The sequence below is a fragment of the Psittacula echo genome (assembly GCF_963264785.1).
Source record: "Psittacula echo genome assembly, chromosome: 1".
NCBI classification, from domain to species: domain Eukaryota; kingdom Metazoa; phylum Chordata; class Aves; order Psittaciformes; family Psittacidae; genus Psittacula; species Psittacula echo.
In genome coordinates, this window is record NC_137735.1 from 80,247,592 (window position 1) to 80,266,179 (window position 18,588).

The following is an 18,588-nucleotide window of genomic DNA, read 5'->3' on the forward strand; positions in this document are numbered from 1 at the left end:
GCCCCAGGGCGTTTAGGGTGGGGTTACAGATCTTGCTTGTGGCTGGGAAGAGGTGCGTGCCTAAGGGCAGGGGTGTTTGTGACCTGTGGCGTCGGGTAAGTTCTTGCTGGGATCCTGCTACAGTGCTGGCTTGTTCTGATCTTAATGTCTTGCTCTGTGTGACTGGTTTGTGTCTCTGTTAGGAGTACACGATGGACTCGGAGAGGGAGAAAAGGTGGGGGGGGGGGGGGGGGGGGCAGAATGGAACCAGTGAAAACACAGGTGGCTTGAGTTCTATTTAGCTTTCCTTGATCAGATTCATCACTTTGACTTACACCATCCTTATTCAGTACTTTGTAATTCTTTCTTAAGGAAGCATCTGAATGGATTTGGAAAACATGCTATTGACATAAGCCTCATTGTGAGGCAGAGAAGATGGGGTTTGTTCTGTTTGGAAACCTGGGTGGCTGCAGTTCTTGAAGCTTCTTAAAGTCCTGCAACTGTTTTAGGCCTTGAAAAGAAGTTCTGAGCTTCTTAGGGATTTACACATAATAATTTCTCCTAACATTTTTCTTTCTAGTAAATATACCGCGGGTGCTGAGGGAACTGGCGGAAGTCATTGCTAGACCACTCTCCATCATCTTTACCAAGTCTTGGGAAACGGGAGAGGTGCCTGAGGACTGGAGGAAAGCAAATGTCACTCCAGTCTTCAAAAAGGGCAAGAAGGAGGACCCGGGTAACTATAGACCGGTCAGCCTCACCTCCATCCCTGGGAAAGTGATGGAACACCTTATCCTTGATGCCATCTTAAGGCATGTCAAGGATAAGAGGGCTATGAGGGGCAGTCAGCATGGCTTTACCAAGGGGAAGTCATGCTTGACCAACCTCATAGCCTTTTATGAGGAAATAACATTGTGGATGGATGATGGGAGAGCGGTGGACGTGGTCTACCTTGACTTCAGCAAAGCATTTGACACAGTCCCCCACAGCATCCTCATAGCTAAATTGAGGAAGTGTGGCCTGGATGATCAGGTAGTGAGGTGGACTGCGAACTGGCTGAAGGACAGAAGCCAGAGAGTTGTAGTCTATGGGGCAGAGTCTAGTTGGAGGCCTGTATCTAGTGGAGTGCCTCAAGGGTCAGTACTGGGACCAGTATTATTTAATATATTCATCAATGATTTAGATGAGGGAATTGAGTGTACTGTCAGCAAGTTTGCTGATGACACTAAGCTGGGAGGAGTGGCTGACACGCCAGAAGGCTGTGCTGCCATCCAGCGGGACCTGGACAGGCTGGAGAGTTGGGCAGGGAGAAACTTGATGAAATATAACAAGGGAAAGTGTAGAGTCCTGCATCTGGGCAGGAACAACCCCAGGTTCCAGTATAGGTTGGGGAACGACCTGTTAGAGAGTAGTGTAGGGGAGAGGGACCTGGGGGTCCTAGTGGATGGCAGGATGACCATGAGCCAACACTGTGCCCTTGTGGCCAAGAAGGCCAATGGCATCCTGGGGTGTATTAGAAGGGGGGTGGTCAGTAGGTCGAGAGAGGTCCTCCTTCCCCTCTACTCTAGCCCTGGTGAGACCGCATCTGGAATATTGTGTCCAGTTCTGGGCCCCTCAGTTCAAGAAGGACAGGGACCTGCTGGAGAGAGTCCAGCACAGGGCAACTAAGATGATTAAGGGAGTGGAGCACCTCTCTTATGAGGAAAGGCTGAGGGAGCTGGGTCTCTATAGTTTGGAGAAGAGGAGACTGCGGGGGGACCTTATTAGTGTATATAAATATATAAAGGGGGAGTGTCATGAGGATGGAGCCAGGCTCTTCTCAATGGCAAACAATGATAGGACAAGGGGTAATGGGTATAAACTGGAACACAAGAGGTTCCACTTAAACTTGAGAAGAAACTTCTTCTCAGTGAGGGTGACAGAACACTGGAACAGGCTGCCCAGGGAGGTTGTGGAGTCTCCTTCTCTGGAGACATTCAAAACCCGCCTGGACACATTCCTGTGTAACCTTATCTAGGTGTTCCTGCTCTGGCAGGGGGATTGGATTAGATGATCTTTTGAGGTCCCTTCCAATCTCTAACATACTGTGATACTGTGATACTGTGTGATACCAGCTAAGTTGACATTAATGCTCCTCTTGGTAAGGGGGGTAACATTATTCGAGCATTACTTTCTGCTCTCTATATTTTTATCTTGACACAGTCGTACATAACAAGGGAACATGATTAAAAGTAAGTATTGACTATTAACGAAAGGCATCTGAAAAGCTACTTTGAAGTGTGGAGTAGAGACTTCTGGTTGCTGGCTCAAAGGGACAAAGGCAGACAAGTTCTTTCACTGATGCTGAACTTGTCTTAAGCAGAAAGGGCTGCAAAAGTCATCAGAATAACATTTTCTTATTAGCGGGCTGAGATTCTGTCTTGTTTTATTGTCTTGAAAGTGTGTCAAGTGTGCAAATGCCAGCAAAACAGGCCAGATTTTGCTCATACGCCTTTTAATTTCATTTGGAAGATCTTCTGAGGCTATCTTCAGACCAGGAGAAATTACAGGTAGTATAAAGAGTGGGTGGAAGGAGCTTCCCAATGAAATGACTAGATAGAAGTGCCTACTTTTTAGTTCAGTATTGCTAAGTAATTAATAAATGTCAGTGATTCATATCCTGGCTTTATTACTGTGGTTGCAGATTTTGTGGAGAATATTGTGTGCAAAACACAGCCTGAAGAACCAAGGGCTGAAGCCCGAAAACATCTTGTACCTTAACAAAAATCAGATGTTAAGTATTACAGAAACACTGTGTAATGACAGAATTACACAGTAGTTACAGAAGCACTGCCTCAGAGTTTTAATGTTTGTTGTTTTCTTTCTCTCTTTTAAGCATTTGATGGTGCCATTCATTTGCTTTAGAGCTGGGGACCTGAAGTCCCTTTGTTTTAGGAAAGGAAAGTCATAGCGGAGCAAGGAATTTTCCCCAACTCTTCTCTCCCAGATTATCAACGTTACTGAGGCTGTCATTCCCACACTTTACAGGTTTTGGTCGTAAACCGTCATAAACATCAGCATCCTGGGGATAGGGTAAGTAAGAGCTTTGAAATGTCTGACCTTTTCTTTTCCTGTGCAGGACAGCCAGATTGGGAAGTAAAGACATTCTCAATACTCAACTAGACTCTTCTTAATTTAAATCTCTATTGACTCAAGGTTTCAGTTAACCCTAACCTTAGCATTCTTGGTTGTGATTAAAATACTGTGTTCATTTGCATCTTCTGTCAGTCTGGAGCTAGCGAAGCTGGGAAGGAAAAGGCCTCCGTTTTTGTTCTGCCAGTACCTGTCTGCTTGGCATTACTCATAACAAATGATTCCTTATTTCTTATGCTGTCTTCTTAATGAAGAGGGCTCTGGTGTGTAAAAGTGAAGTCTGCAGTGGTCAACTAAGGGTTCTTCTGGGGATGCATGTTTCACTGTGATAGAAAGGTCAAAACGTAGGTTAAACAGCCATTTAATTCCACAGTTTTCTTGCTGAAGCCAGGCAGGTTTTCACAGCCCTTTTCTTCTATAATTGTGGCAGGAGCATCCGCGATCCTAAAATGCAAGACCTGTAGTTATCAGACGCCCCAACAAAAGTAAGCTTGAGCTAAAAGAACCAAAAAGATGTTACAGGCAGAAGCAGTTCAAGGGGTCAGCAAAATAGCACCTTAGGTGTACAGGAACTAGCTATAGTTAGAAATCTGCTTTTGGCTGTCGACATCAAGCCGAGCAGTAGGTGTCAGGAGTTCAGAAGACCGTAAGCTGTGCCCCGGGAACTCAGCGAACATTTAGATCAAGAGATGCTTAAGCTGCCCAGAGTGAGAGTTAAATCCTGATGAGCTGCCGTGTGGGGCGTTCCTCACGAGGTTTGAGATGTTGCCTGGGCATCATCTACGGAACACATTCCTGCCGAAGGACAGAGAGGCCAGCTCTCCTAGCTTCCGAGGAGAACAGGCATGGAAACCGATAGCACAGCTTGGGCTGTTTCAGTTCCTGTTGCTAACGAAGCTCCCTGCGCAAGCAGCGGACACCTCTGAGTTTGAATCTCCCACTCCCTGCTCAGGCTCCGCTGCCGCCTGTTCCTGTCGGGTTTCCTTTCCCATGGCATTCCGTTTCGGTGGGCGGGCGGGTTGAGGCGGGAGGCGGAGCGCTGCTGGGGCCGAGCGCCCGAGGGGTGCGTGTGTGCGCGCGCGCGCGCGCGGAGGCTGTGCCGGCCGCCAGTGTTTGAGCGCCACCCAGCGGCGAGGCGCGGCGCGGCACCGGGAGCCGCCGGTTCCCGTCGGCTCTTGCCTTGGGAATGGAGTGAAAGCAGCGCGCACGTGCGCCTCCTCCCTGTAATTCTTCAACGTGATTTGAAACATTCTTTTCAGACTTATTTATCCACCGTTGTGGGTGTAGGTAAAGTTTTCAATCCCTACGACGTTGTGCTCATTCTTTATTGTGAGTGTAGTCACCTCTTGACTTCCTTGGTTTAACACAGCAGTGGGATGCATAGAGAATGTGCCATTGACTGGGTGAAGCTTCTGTGGTCTGTAGCAGCGCAAAAGGCAGTAGTGATGATATTTAGTGAGCAAAAATCGCTTCCTAATAGTAAGTTGACGCCCTCTGAAATGTGTTCAGACTCTAGCTGACTTACCATGGAATAGTTTGGGTTGGAAGAGTCCTTCGAAACTCATCTAGTCCAACCCCCTGCGATGAGCAGGGACATCTTCAACTAGATCAGGTTGCACAGAACCACATCCAGCCTGGCCTTAAATATCTGCAGGGATGGTGCATCTATCACCTGTCTGGGCAGCCTGTGCAAGTATTTTGCCAGCCTCCTTGTAAAGATGTTCTTCCTCACAGCCAGCCTGAATCTCTCCATGTAGAGCTACCATGAGCAGGAGTGGGGAGAGATGCCCATCATCTGTCTCTAAATCGTCCCTTAGAAAGCTGAGGGGTAAGCTGTTGCTCAAAATAAGACCTGTCCGGAAATAAAATTTGTATAGACTTACCCATGATGAAATTAAACATGCCTGCTGGTTCAGGAGCAACTAAATGTTCATGAAATGAAGGTAGAGTGAAATACTAGAGTGCTGAGTGTTCATTTGACAAAATGGCCGAGAATAGTAGGTGCTATTGTTGTTTTCAGCGTAGTCTGAAGTGTGAAACACACTTCCTTAAAAGAAACTCCAACCATAGGCTCTTGCCTTCATGCATGAGTCAGACGCTGCAATCAGAGCTCATTGCTATTAGCTGCCCATTAAGCTACTAGTTTTCTCTTAATTTTCACTTTAAACCGTCCAAACAAGGTGCAAGAAACCAAATAACCTTCTGAAGTTTGCAATCCACACAATGGCTCAAAAGACGTGGGACCAGTTCTGTGTCTAAAAAAATACTGAATATAATAGGGAACCTAATGCTGGAAGAATCAAGTAAGAGTACTTGTTCAAATCTGAGTGGCCCGACTAAAGACAAGGAATAAAGGTATCTACACACCCTGAAAGAGCAAGAATGACTTCCTGCATCCTCCTTTCTTCTCCTTTCAGGCCCCTGTTTGGGAAGAAAGGGAAAAAAATCCTGTTGCCCGATTCAGAGCTGTAGAATGTGCACAGTTCCAGCAGGGAGGAAGAAGGATGGTTTTGTTTCCATCTCTCCCTGTAACATTCTGGGTTGGTTTTTTGGTTAGGTTTTTTTTTTGTTTGGTATTCCCTCCATTGAAAGAAACCCAAACGAGCAAATAGTCTGGAGTGTAAGTCTTCTGCTTAAACTGCTGGTTTGACCTACAAACTCAGGACCTTGCTGGAAAGGATTTTGTTCTGGGGTAGATCTGGTCAGTGCAAAGCAGGTGGTGGTAAAAGGAAGAAGTGACTGGTTGGGTGACAAGGACAAGGCTAGGTAGCTTAAGTAGTGTGTGTAAGCAAACGACTGTCCAGGGTACCTTGTCTAGCAAACGCCTCTTCTCTAGGAAGGCCGTTTTTAGCTCTGACAGCTGACTGAGACATTAGTGAAGTTTATTACTAATTTGGCATATGCAATTCCTGTGAGATCCGTGCAAAGTCGTGCACTTTGGGATCTTGGATGCACAATGGAATATTTTGCTGCTGTTTCCATTTACTTTTCCTTGTCCTCAGGGTATAGCACTTCAGCACTTTTGCAAAAACACAGGACTGCAGCTTTTTGCCTCTGTAAAGTCCTTGTAAAGCAGGGACCGCAAGGAGCGTTTCCTTTCAGTTTTTAGTGGTTGGGCTTCACGGCCGGAAATGAGCGTAGTGATTGAAGTTCCTCATAGCCCCAAACCAAAACTGACTCATAGCTTGGCGAGCTAAGGAGATACCTCATCTATGGTAGCTTTGTGTGCGGGGAAATATGCACAACCCCAGGGCGCATGAAAGCACAAGCTTGCAGTCCCAGCCACCTCGCGAGGAGCAGAGTTACGGAGCTGCTGCAGCACATGGGAGACAAGGTCCAGTCGTGTCTGTGTCAAGGAAGAGTCCGGCAAAGAGAGATTACCTGATAGCTGCTGTGCTGTGCTACACAAATTTGATCAACTTCATGGTCTGGTGCCTTGTACCAGGTGAGAGCCCATTTTCTCCTTCTAAGCAAAAAAGAAAGGTAAGTTTTCAACAGCTCTACTTATGCCATAGTCACAGATGTTTTCTAAAGTTAAGGCTATGCTTTCTGTCTTTGATCTTTCTCACTTATCTGCATTAGTCTTTCAGTCATACTTTGAATTAAATGTGCAATTACAAACCTAGAAAGACCAATAAGTGATGGTTTACTTTCTAATGGTTAGTAGAATGCTTATAAGCATCACATCTCTTAAATACCTACGATTCATGCTTTTAAACCTTAGTCTCTTCCAAACATACTTTAGCATCGAGAGCAACTGGTCTCTTTTTGTGTCTGGATTCTACAGAGATTTGACTAAGACGCTTCCCCTTACTGTATACTGCAACTTACCAGGCCTGCTTTGGCTCTACTAGATTAGATATGGCATTCCTTTATGTGAAGAACAGAATCCCAGAATTGTTAGGGTTGGAGAGGACCTTAAGATCATCTAGTTCCGACCCCCCTGCCATGGGCAGGGTCCCCTCACACTAAACCATGTCACCCAAGGCTTTGTCCAACCTGGCTTTGAACACCGCCAGGGATGGAGCATTCACAACTTCCTTGGGCAACCCATTCGGGTGCCTCACCACCCTTAGACAGAATAGTGATGCCAGTCTCCCTGTTAAAAGGGCAAGAGCTATGTTGTCTTTGTGCAAGTTTGTTTAGAGGGAGCTTCACTTCCTCATGACCTGACAGTGGTGTGATTTCTGCAATGAAGAGTGTAAAGAGGATGAAGATCCACTTCCTTAAGCGTCACCTACTAAATTTACACCTTGTTTTCTAATAAATAATATCCTTCATCCAAAATGTGATTTTTAGGTTTGTTGGGGGTTTTTTATTATTTTTTTTTTTTTTTTTAAACCTAGCCATAAGAGCAAGGCATTGCTCCTTGTAAACTGGTGGGGGACCTGAGTTTTCCCTCCCATGGATGGGGCTTGGAGCAACCTGGTCTAGTGGAAAGTGTCCCTACCCATGGCAGGGGGTTGAAAGTGCACAAGCTTTAAGGTTCCTTCCAACCCAAACAAGTCTGGGATTCTCTGTAAACTGTGGTCTGTGTCAATTCTCAGGTTTAGCATCTCCCCTTAGCATGTACCATGCTTTCAGGGATCTGATTTGTAAATTAAGAGGAAACACTTGTTGTGAGCTTGCTATATTTTACTTCCGAGTGGCCTGGAAATCATAAATGTTTCAAAGCTTTGGAGAAAACCCAATGGATGGATTGTTAAATGTGGAATTAATATGGAGTGACAGTACACTCACTCTTTTTTTTTCCTACTAAGACCATTCAGAAACTGAAGACTGAGTATCTCTCTACATTGAGAGGCTGGTGGGTTTAGGAGTTGAAGCTTATTTTGGTTTGAATACTTTTTAACCACACACGTAAGAGGGAAGGAAACGAGTAGGAGTGCATGCTGAATGAGACTACAGGCCTGTTAGTGAGAAACTTCAGTGCAGGAGTTCTGTTGTCAAGTGACTTTGTGAATGGTAAGGGACAGGAGAGGCTGAAACTATCTTGAAGCAAGAACAGGCTTGCTGGGAGGAAGTATTAAGTTGGCTCATTCCAAGCTTTGAACTATTGTTTAGTTCCTGTACAAGCTAAGAGCTTAGAGTTTTCAAGGTGGTTTGTGAAGTGCCTGCGTTAATAAGCTCAGTTTCTTGAGTGAGGTACCTTCAGGGACAGGTCTGAATTCATCTCTCTGTAGGATCCAGTGTTAGCTGGCCTACAGGAGGAGCTATGGGGTGTGTATCAGCTCATGTTGGTCTCCTACCAGGTTACATGGCCAATCTGCTAAAACTGAAGTTGTTGCTGTAGTGCAGAAGGCTTCTGGTAGCTATATTGGTTCATGTGGCAAGGCTGGGGTTGTCCTCACCAAATCTGTGCTACAGACCTTCTGTGGGACTTTGTCTTCCAGGTTTCCCGCATCAAGTAGAAAAAGTACTGAGCCTGACTGGCGAGACACAGCTCCTTGAGCTTGATGCCAACGTCCACGGTCTACTTCCAGCAGCACCACTGACACTTCATTCCCTCCTTATGACTGCCTGGGTGAGTCCCAGCTTGCTGGCTATGCTGATGTCGGGGCGGAAGGCTGTTGCTGGTCACTGCCATTGTAGGATGCTGTATCCATGTGGCTGGCTCACAGGCGCCCTCAAACCCAGTGTGATTTTGTGTGGCTGGTTGTTATCCAGCTGATTTAGCTGTTAATAGATCAGGGTTATCTACCTGTTCTTCCACTACTGTTCCCATTGTGCCTGTAGTAACGGTGCACGTAACTGTTTCCTTGGATGTGAAGATAGGCTTTATTCTGGAGAAGTGAATTTATGCTGGGAAATGAAAGGCATTTTGGATGTATTCCAAGCACGGTAATGCTCGGAAGCTGCCCGGCACAGTGGCTCTCTAGCAGCCGGGGCAAAGGACTTTGAAAGTGAGGCCTCTGTGACAAATCTTGGACAATCCCTGTGAAGATTACCTTGATGTTTAAAACCTCCATGGGCAGGGAGTCCTGGCAAGTTGCACAGCGTTGATAGTGCAGCATGGCTTGACCCATCATTCCTGACTCTGCTCACTGATCTCTTGGGTAAATAAGTCTTGCAGCTGCTCTGTGCTGATAGTCTTTTTGGGAACAAGATGGGCCCCAGCCCAAGTCTGATTTCCTTGAGAACAGCATGCAGTTAACAATGGGTAGTCTTCTGCTCCTGCTCCAAAGCAGTCTTTAGAAGTGAAATACTACAGTGCCGTGGCTGTAAGCCTCAGGAGGTGCTGGTGGAACAGGGAGTTGCTGTGAATGAAGCTTCGAGTTGCAGTGAACACTAATGAGAGCTTCTTTCCTCCACGTGACAGCTCTTCCTCCCGGATGGAGTCACTGTGCCGGTGGTCGTGGCGCACCAAGTTGATGCAGGGCACATGTTCCTGCAGCAGCACACTCACCCCACTTTCTACGTCCTGAGGAGCCTTGAGCAGCAGATGTGCGTCTGCTACTCTCAACCTGAAATTCCAACCCTGCCAGCTCCAGTAGAAGGCAAGTAACTTGACTGTTCACTTAAGAAACTTCGAGGGTCATGTGAAATCCTGCTGCCCTGAGTTAGGCTTGGGAGGTTTCCCAGTGCATGAGGTGTGATAGTTCGTTGGTTATTCCATTGATTTGGGCTTTTTTTTAAGCTCTGTTCTTCCTCACCCCATTCATCCCTGAATACTTCTCCAGCCACATAGTTGCACATTGAAATTTGGAAGGAGGTAAGTCAGTCTTGGGTTATTTCTTATCTACCTGGCACCTGGTATATTTTTGCTGACAAAGTGTGGAGCTACTCCCGCATCTTCCTAGTGTCACTGCCTGTACATGGTCTAAAGTGGAGGGTGCATCACATGGAAAGGAGTTATTCGTCATAACTAATGCCTGAAGTGCTGATTTCTGGAAATCCGCTGAGCTTTCTTCTCTGTACCCTTATGTTCCGCAGTCGGTATTATCTGCGCAGCTCCAGGCCTGGATGGGGCATGGCTACGGGCTCAAGTTATCAGCTACTTTGAAGAGACCAGTGAAGTGGAACTCAGATATGTGGACTATGGAGGATATGCCAAAGTGAAGGCTGACACAGTCAGACCAATCAGGTCTCTAGCTCCTCTTCCATGGCCTGAGGCCATATCTGGCTCGAATCTTCTTCAGAGGCATCTGTATTGTTTGAATTCCTTCCGGGTTTTTCCACAGCTGAAGTGGGAATTGGTAGAAAGGTTTGCCTCAGCAGCAGGGGTGGGTTCCCTGGCAGCAGAGCAAGCTCTCACAAGGCTTTATTGAAGGGGAAGGAAGAGGAAATTGTGACTTCTGTCACTTCAGCATGGCAGCTGAGCAAAAGGATGCCTTTGGGAGGCCCCAAGGTGTAGTTAGTTGCTGAGCTAGGAATAAGATTGGGATTCTCTATGCTCCAGCCCCACTGTCTGGGAGAGCTGTATTGGATGAGGGTTTTCTTACACAAGCCCATTAAATACTTGCTTGTGCCCAGAGGTGGGAGGAAAGCAGTCAAGCCTCCATGGTGGAGGTGGCTTTTGCTTGGAGCCCAGTCCAACGTGGCGTGCTCATCAGACAATGGGTTGCTGCTGCTGCTTAGATTGCTGGGAAGTTGTTTTTGACTGTCATCAATGTTACACTAAATCCCTCTTACAGCAATTGATTAATCAATGTCACCTTAAAGAATACAGGAGTGACTTAAAGCCCTGTTCTTATTCTGATGGATTCTCTTTTCTTTAAGGTCTGACTTTTTATTGTTGCCTTTCCAAGGAGCAGTTTTCCTGGACAATGTGGTGCCTCTTGCAGGTAATGGAGCTCCTGACAAGTACTATTGGCGGTCCCACTGCAGTGTCAGTGGGTGCCAGCGGTGGGCAAGCAATGATCGTGCCTGAACCTTCCCTCTCTTATTGCAAGCACAGCTCTGGTGTGACTAGAGCAAGGACTGGAAAAAATGAATTTTATTCTTCTAAATGTGCTAGCATGGCAGAACCTGTCAGACTCCAGGGGAAAGATGATAAATGTCCAGGCTTTTTCCGGCTTGGAGGAGAGGGTGAATTACTCTCCTAAAGAGCAAGTTGGCAGGGCTGGCAGTGTATTAAGTGAAGTAGCTGTAACCACTCTGCCACCTTCTGTCATAAAGTAGCTGTAAATGCGAACTTAGTTTTAATGTGTTAAACCAATATCTGATACTTTCCTACTAAGGTGACTGACGTGTATAGTTCTGTGTTCAAAATGCTACCGTTCAAGCCCTGGCAGAGTGTCATGGTGGTAGATATGCCTGATGCCTGGGGGCCTAAGAAGCTGCCTTGTACGGAAGGGGTTTCTGTGGGAGCTGGGGATCAGGCGGGTCAGTAGTGTCTTCAGGGTCAGTGAAGCCCTGAGGCCCTTGAGCTTAGTTTATTAAGGATCAAAATACTAATGACCGCTGAAAGGTACTGCAGATACGCACTTTTCTATTGTTAAAGCCTCCTAATTCATCAGCCACTTAAATTCCTATTAACTTAGCTAGTGGCTTTAGAAAGCACTTCATTCTTCCTTTCAGCAACCCAGCAGGCATAATGCTTGTGTGATCTCCAGCTTAATAGACTGGTTTCAGCAACAGTGGGTGAGGATTTGCTGGCCTAATGGATGTAGGAGGTCAGGCAAGGTGAGCTTAATAGTCCCTTCTGGCCTTTGAAGCCTGTGACTGTCATTTGTTTTCTCCTGCTCTTCCCCAAGATGAGGATCGCTTCTCCCCTGAAGCTGACGCAGCTGTTGGCGAGATGACCAGAGGCGCAGTCCTTGAGGCGCAGGTACGTGGAGCTGTTGGGAAAAGTCTTGTTGCTGATGGTACTACTGCTGTGACTCTGTGCACCCCCCATCCTGTGTGTGTGAAGACAGACAACAAAGCCAGAGCCTGGAAGTCTGGCTGCTGAGCAGGGTCTTGATGAGAACTTCCTGGTGTAGCATCAGTTCCCGCTCAGGGCTGTGTGGCTGGGGAGGGATGAGTATTCCCTCTTGTGAGTGATGTGGGCAGAAAGCCAGGGTATGGATTTGAGTGATGAAAGTGAACTTGCCCACAGGGTGTTCCAGCTGCTGCCTGGTGGCAGGAGCTGCATTTCCTCCAGCCTACACATAGGAAGGGGTGTCTGATAGGGAGCGAATGATGCTGGCATTGCATCCTTCACGGCTCACAGCAGAACTGCTGCCCACTCTGGTTTTTCTGTGTTTCCAGGTCACAAATTATGACAGTGCAACAGGACTGCCACTGATACAGCTGTGGAACCTGACGGGCAATGAGGTGCATGCGTTGACGTACCTCTTTTGTTGGAATTGATGCCGATGCAGGCTTCCTGTTGTTGATTAGGAACTTGCTGATCGTTTTTTCTCTAGTGGTTTGTTCACCTTTCTACTTTTTGTTTTCTTTCTTTTCACCTCCCTTTAGGTGGTGTCCGTAAACAGAACTCTGGTGGAAAGAGGCCTTGCTGGGTGGATTGACTACTAGCAATGTCCTACCATTTCCCTAGAAACACATACCTCATCTCGGTGAAAGGCAGGGTTATTAAAAGCCATAATGACAAATACTGTAGCTTTAAAGCAAAAAGTCGTCTCTGGCCTCTATTCAAAAGCTGAATGGGAAAAACCTTAAAACCTTAGGGCTCGTTCGAAGGTAGCAGATGCTCCTTAAGCTGTGATTGTTCCACATGTATAATAGCCGTGAACTTAGTGTCTGCTTTCCCTTCAAAGTTAGAATTATAGAATCATAGAATAGTTAGGGTTGGAAAGGACCTTAAGATCATCTAGTTCCAACCCCCCTGCCATGGGCAGGAACACTTCCCACTAAAGCATGCCGCCCAAGGCCTCATCCAGCCTGGCCTTGAACTCCGTCAAGGATGGACCATTCACAACCTCCCTGGGCAACCCATTCCAGTGCCTCACCACCCTAACAGTAAAGAACTTCTTCCTTATATCCAGTCTAAACTTCCCCTGTTTAAGTTTGAACCCGTTCCCCCTTGTCCTGTCGCTACAGTCCCTGACGCATAGTCCATCCCCAGCATCCTTGTAGGCCCCCTTCAGATACCGAAAGGCTGCTATGAGGTCTCCACGCACCCTTCTCTTCTCCAGGCTGAACAGCCCCAACTTTCTCAGCCTGTCTTCATACGAGAGGTGCTCCACTCCCCTGATCATCCTCGTGGCCCTCCTCTGGACTTGTTCCAACAGTTCCATGTCCTTTTTATGTTGAGGACACCAGAACTGCACACAATACTCCAAGTGAGGTCTCAGGAGAGCGGAGTAGAGGGGCAGGATCACTTCCTTCGACCTGCTGGTCACGCAACTTTTGATGCAGCTCGGGATGCGGTTGGCTTTCTGGGCTGCGAGCGCACACTGAAGCTGGCTCATGTTCATTTTCTCATCGACCAACACCCCCAAGTCCTTCTGCGCAGGGCTGCTCTGAATCTCTTCTCTGCCCAACCTGTAGCTGTGCCTGGGATTGCTCCGACCCAGGTGTAGGACCCCTTGCGCTTGGCATGGTTAAACTTCATCAGGTTGGCATCAGCCCACCTCACAAGCGTTACATTGGTTGTCCTTTTTTAACAGGCTCTGCCTATGAAATTAATGAATGTGATTAAGGAATTTAATGTTCAGTGATGGATTTCTTGACTTGAAAATCGTGGCTTTCTCTCTTTCCCTTCAGGACTCGCCGATGCACAAGGCCCTCTTCTGGGTAGCCATGGCAGTGCTGCAGCTGGATGAAGTAAACCTGTACTCAGCAGGTACAGACCTGCTTGAGCAGAATCTGCACACCCTGGACAGCCTTCGAATATTCAACGGCAAGGTGAGCTGTTAGCGACCAGCTCTGACTGACACTGGGTTTGTGTGAGCACTTACATCTGTTGATAACGGAAAAAAACACAACTCTTGTCCTCCTGGACACTGGGTAAGCAACTGAAACTGCAATTTGCATTAGGAATTGTTCCACTTGGGTACTACCAAGAGTAAAACTGCGATGTACGTAACTGCGTTCTGAACCGGAACAGAAATGTACAGGTGTGTTGTGTTCAAAGGTGTGTTTGGTATTTCAGTGTAAGCTCTTAAAATTACTCTGTCACTTGTCAAAAGAACACCTTGAGCTATCATGAGCAGCTCTTGGGTCTTCTTTTTCCTGGTCAGAGCCCGGAAGAGGTGTTCGTGGAGATCAGGAGGCCCCTCGAGTGGCACTGCAAGCAGATGGACCATTTTGTTGGGTTGAATTTCAACTCCAACTTCAACTTTGCAGTAGTGGGACACCTCCTGAAGGGTAAGAACACATCTTGCATCTCCTGTTAGAGTTGTGCTTCCTTACCCTTCGTGTGAAGTGTCCTGAGAACATGCTGATGAACACAGTAATGCTTCGTAAACATGCATTGAACATTAAATACAGTATTCGGTTTTTAACCCCATTTCTTAGGGTACAGGCACCCTTCTGCTACCACTGTAGCAAGAACTGTGAGGGTTTTACACACACTACTAGCTCTGGTTAACAAGCACAGGAACCTGTGACAGGTTTGAGGTGAACACCCAGAGCGTGGCTTACCTGGCAGGTAAAAGCAGACAAACCAGCGTTGTTCTCAGTTTGTGCTGACTGAAAATGAATGGATTCTTGTGGGAATTCTTACGGGTTTAGGTTGATAAAATTGTACCAGCGTGAAGGACACTTGTAACTGGGGGTGGACGAGGGGCTGGGCCAGGCTGGGGTGCATCAGAGACAGCGTTTGGGGGGCTGAAGGCTTTGCCCACAGGGCAGTGGCTGTGCAGCAATGGAAACGCTTCAGGGAGGCTGAAGGTTTCTTGATTTAAGCCTTGCAGTGTGTGCCTTACAGTGTGCCAGTTCCTAGTGATCTACAAACAGAAACTGTGACCCTGTGAGGGCAGGTATTTAAGTCAGGTAATTGTGACTGGATGGGGATTAGCATTCTTTTTAAATGGCCTGCTTTGAATCAGAACAAAGACGACCACTGGGACATAACCACTCCGCACTGCAATGCACACAGGAGGAGTTGGTAGTGGGTGGAATGTTGCTTACCTTCAGCGTTGCCTCTCTGCAAAACTTACGTTGACTCTCTTTGGCTTTTTAGCTTTGCTGCCAGTGTCTGAGGAAGTTGGAAGTCGCTGCAGCCTAAAGCACAGGAAGTCTCTCTTGTTGACAGCCGTTTCAATGGAGAATGTTCCCATGGATACCTACCCCATCCATCACAGTGACACTAGCTGTAGGTTGGTTGTCTAACTTTTAGATATTTCACATACATTTCAATGTCTGTTTCCTTTAATAAATTATCCAAAGGTAACCTGTGTTCTGTTAAAAACTCAGTCACAGAAATTTGGGTATCAAAATTCATAGAGATTTAATTCTGAGGTCTGTAAAGCTATTGCAGAGCTGAACTGCTTTGGAGGTTGTTCAACTCTTTGCTAACATCTTTCTACAAGACCTAATTTCATCTCGTTTATATTTTAGAAGAAAGTTTTACTTGTCCTTTTAAAAGTAGTCACTTTACCCTTGTCATGAAAATCTCACCACCTGAGAGCCTGTCTATATGCAGCACAGATATAAGCTGAGAAACCCACCTCAAAGTGATGGGGAGAGCCAGTTTCTATCAATGGGGAGCACTTTACTCAGTGTCTGTCTTCTCAGCATCCAGTTTTGTCTTGCCTTGTAGGCTGTTTCGCTTGTGTGCTTTTCACTGCTTTATTGTTTATCTCTTCAGCATTACATCCATATCAGATTGTTAGCCTTCACTAGTCAGTTTTGCAAGCAAAGTAATGACTATCTCTTTCTCTGTGTTTTGGGGAGATTGACCTGTTAGGAGAGATGGGTTTAATACAGGATAGTTTGGCTATTTGCACAATTTATGCCTAAATATGCACAGTTCTAAAGATTTTCTGAATTGAATTTCTCTGCACTTTCAGGACACTAAAAGAAAACCAACCCTGGTCATCACCAAGGGAAAGGTGCCTCCGTCACTCGCTGTCCCAGTCCCCAGCCCTGGAGGGGGGTGGAGGGGAATCTGAAATGCCGTTCGTTGGCCCCTCTGGATGCACTGGATGCATCGGCTCCTGCGAATGAAAAAGGACCACGATGCTGTCTGTCTTCTACCTCTTCCTTCCAGTGCAAAGGTTGGTTTTCTTGCTAGTAACTGACCTGCCTTTTGAAATTCCATCTGACCACACCAGGCATTCAATATGCCCTGAGCCTTGATCAGATCTATTTTGATGTATGTCTGGATTGGCTCTTGCAAAAGGATTTGTCCCTTGCTTAGCATGTTGAAATAGAGCTGGTTAGGCTTATTTCTGTAGTTACCTTGAAGAAAAATGAGCTTTTTTTTCCCCTCAGCATTTTTTAGAGAGAATCTGAACTCCGAAAACGTGTGGGCTTGGAATAAACGATTGAATCAACTCTGAAAGAAATATGTGCCTGGGGGTAGGTAATTTATTTCTGGCTTTTGGAAGGCAAAAGCTTTTGGATATTTGCTTACTTGACAAATTTGTCAAGAACCCCCCCCATTAAATCGTCCCAAGGAAGAACTGGCCCTTCCCTCTCCTCTTTCAGTTGAATTGACAGTGTCTGATGAAGAGGAGAAGGGTTTTTCTGTGCCTTGGACACATACTCTTTATTAGAGCAGGCAGCCAAGTCTGAGCCCAGAAAGCAGATTAAAGCTAAAGGAATTCCTGCAGGGTTTTATTCATGTGGCTAGGACAGAAAAGAGCCAATAATAAACTGCTTTATGGGTTGTCTGATCTGGGTTCTCTGTGCTCTCCTTAGCTGGCAAGATGTCATTTCGGGCAACAAGAATTCCTTGGTGCCTACTGATTACTCCTTTTTGTTGCTTACAGTGGTCTTGGCTATGTCCTGGCAGCTGGCATGGCAGGTCTGTCGTGACTGGCAGTGGGCCTTCAGGGTGAGTTCCTCACTGTCACTCGGGCGGCTGAGCCATTCATTGTAAAATCAGAACCATCCCTGGGGTTGGGATTACTTATGCTCGTCATGTCAAAGGTGAACAGTGGAAAGACCTTCTACTGCCTGACTGGTCATGAACTTGGTGTTTTAGAGGACTTGGTCATGAGTTTGGTGTTTTCCCTTGTTCCTGCAGGACGAAGGAAAGATTTTAGCCTAGTTCTTGCAGAATGGAAGAGGCACAGGTTAAACTGTACAGCAGCCAGGGCTGGCGCTGATGTGCTTCTTACCTGAGGAGGCACTTGGATGCATCAAGACCTCCTGAAATAGAGAAATGTGAAGGTATTTTCTGTTCTTGTCACGTCATTGTGATGTTTCTCCACAGAGAACACCAAGTGCTTTGGAAGTACTCTGTCAGATCCTCCCAAGTTCTCTATAAAATTAACTAGCATGTACACGATGAGGGGGGAAGAATGTTTGCTGGAATAACAGTCTGAAGTTACGCAGGTAACGCTGATGGCTGCATGATTGATTCTTGCATTTGTAGCTGGAATATTACTGTTCACTTTTCTTTCTTCACATGTTTTACTCCAGAATCAGAGGGAGCGGTCGTGTATCTTTATGATGCAGAGGGAGGATCTAATAGGTCTTTTTTCCTCTGAAGTCACCATACATCACCAAAGCCACTCTTCTTTACAAAAATGACCTACAAACCGCAAGTTACATTCATTTCTGAGCATAGCTGCCATTCTCCAGTCCGTAATTCTAATGCTGAATTTGAAGTTCTGTAGGCTTTTCACTCCACGGGTACCCTTTCTGTAACCAGCCTTGCTTGTGTCTACAGATAACTCCTTGCCTGGGAGGTCTAGCACCGGTTCTTCTGCTTCTGCTGGTCCCTCACAGGACCCAGGGAAGGACAGCAGCACACAGAGCACTGAGCATCTCTGGCACAATACAAGCAGCAGCTGAGAAGCCAGGAGTACACAGAACTGCCAGGACTACTTGGTGTCACGATGTCATCTCACTTGCCAAGAAGTAAGTGATTTTAGCAGCCAGGGTCCCCTCCCCTGAAGAATGACCATTCCCTTTTGGGGAATATGGTCATCACATCCCACTCAGCTCCTTTGTGTCGCATGTTGTGTACAAGTTGCTTGAAACACCATAAACACTTTTACAGGAATGCTACACAGGAGATCAAAAACTTCTTTGTGTCTGTTATTCTCCTCTTTTGAGGGGGAAGGAGGCAGAGTTAGGATGGGAGTGTGCTCCTGTTGAAATCCAGCTTTATTTTCTACTAAGTTTGCCTTTCCCTCTTGCTTTAACACGTTAGGGTAAACTAGATTGGGAAAAGAGCACCATTCGCAGTGTGACTCTCTCTGCCATTCTTAGTGCCTGAGGAAGGTTGGATCAGCATGGTTGAGGCAGTCTTTCTATAGTGTTTGTGAGCCTGCTGTGCCTCTGATGAATAAGCTCAGGGCCTGTAGGACTCGAACCTGGTTTATAAAGTAGTTGCGTGTGTGTTCTGAGCAGCTAACCTGTGGCTGGCAGATGGCCTCTTCTTTTTAAACAGAACACTTCCATTTAGCTACT

The 18,588-nt window shown here is 46.5% G+C and overlaps 1 protein-coding gene and 1 pseudogene across 2 annotated transcripts in view; one reads left to right on the forward strand and one right to left on the reverse strand.

Annotated features, from left to right (window-relative positions):
* LOC308232925 (protein spinster homolog 3-like) overlaps positions 1-18,588 on the reverse strand; it is a 121,162-nt pseudogene that overhangs the window by 79,184 nt on the left and 23,390 nt on the right. The gene's annotated exons all lie outside the window — the stretch shown is intronic.
* LOC308227830 (A-kinase anchor protein 1, mitochondrial-like) lies at positions 192-12,573 on the forward strand (the record flags this gene model as incomplete). Its single annotated transcript, XM_080630708.1, has 9 exons — positions 192-214; positions 4,064-4,440; positions 8,505-8,635; positions 9,431-9,608; positions 10,045-10,195; positions 10,831-10,895; positions 11,808-11,881; positions 12,304-12,369; positions 12,514-12,573. The coding sequence occupies 9 exons, from the start codon at positions 192-194 to the stop codon at positions 12,571-12,573; spliced, it is 1,125 nt and encodes a 374-aa protein (XP_080486834.1).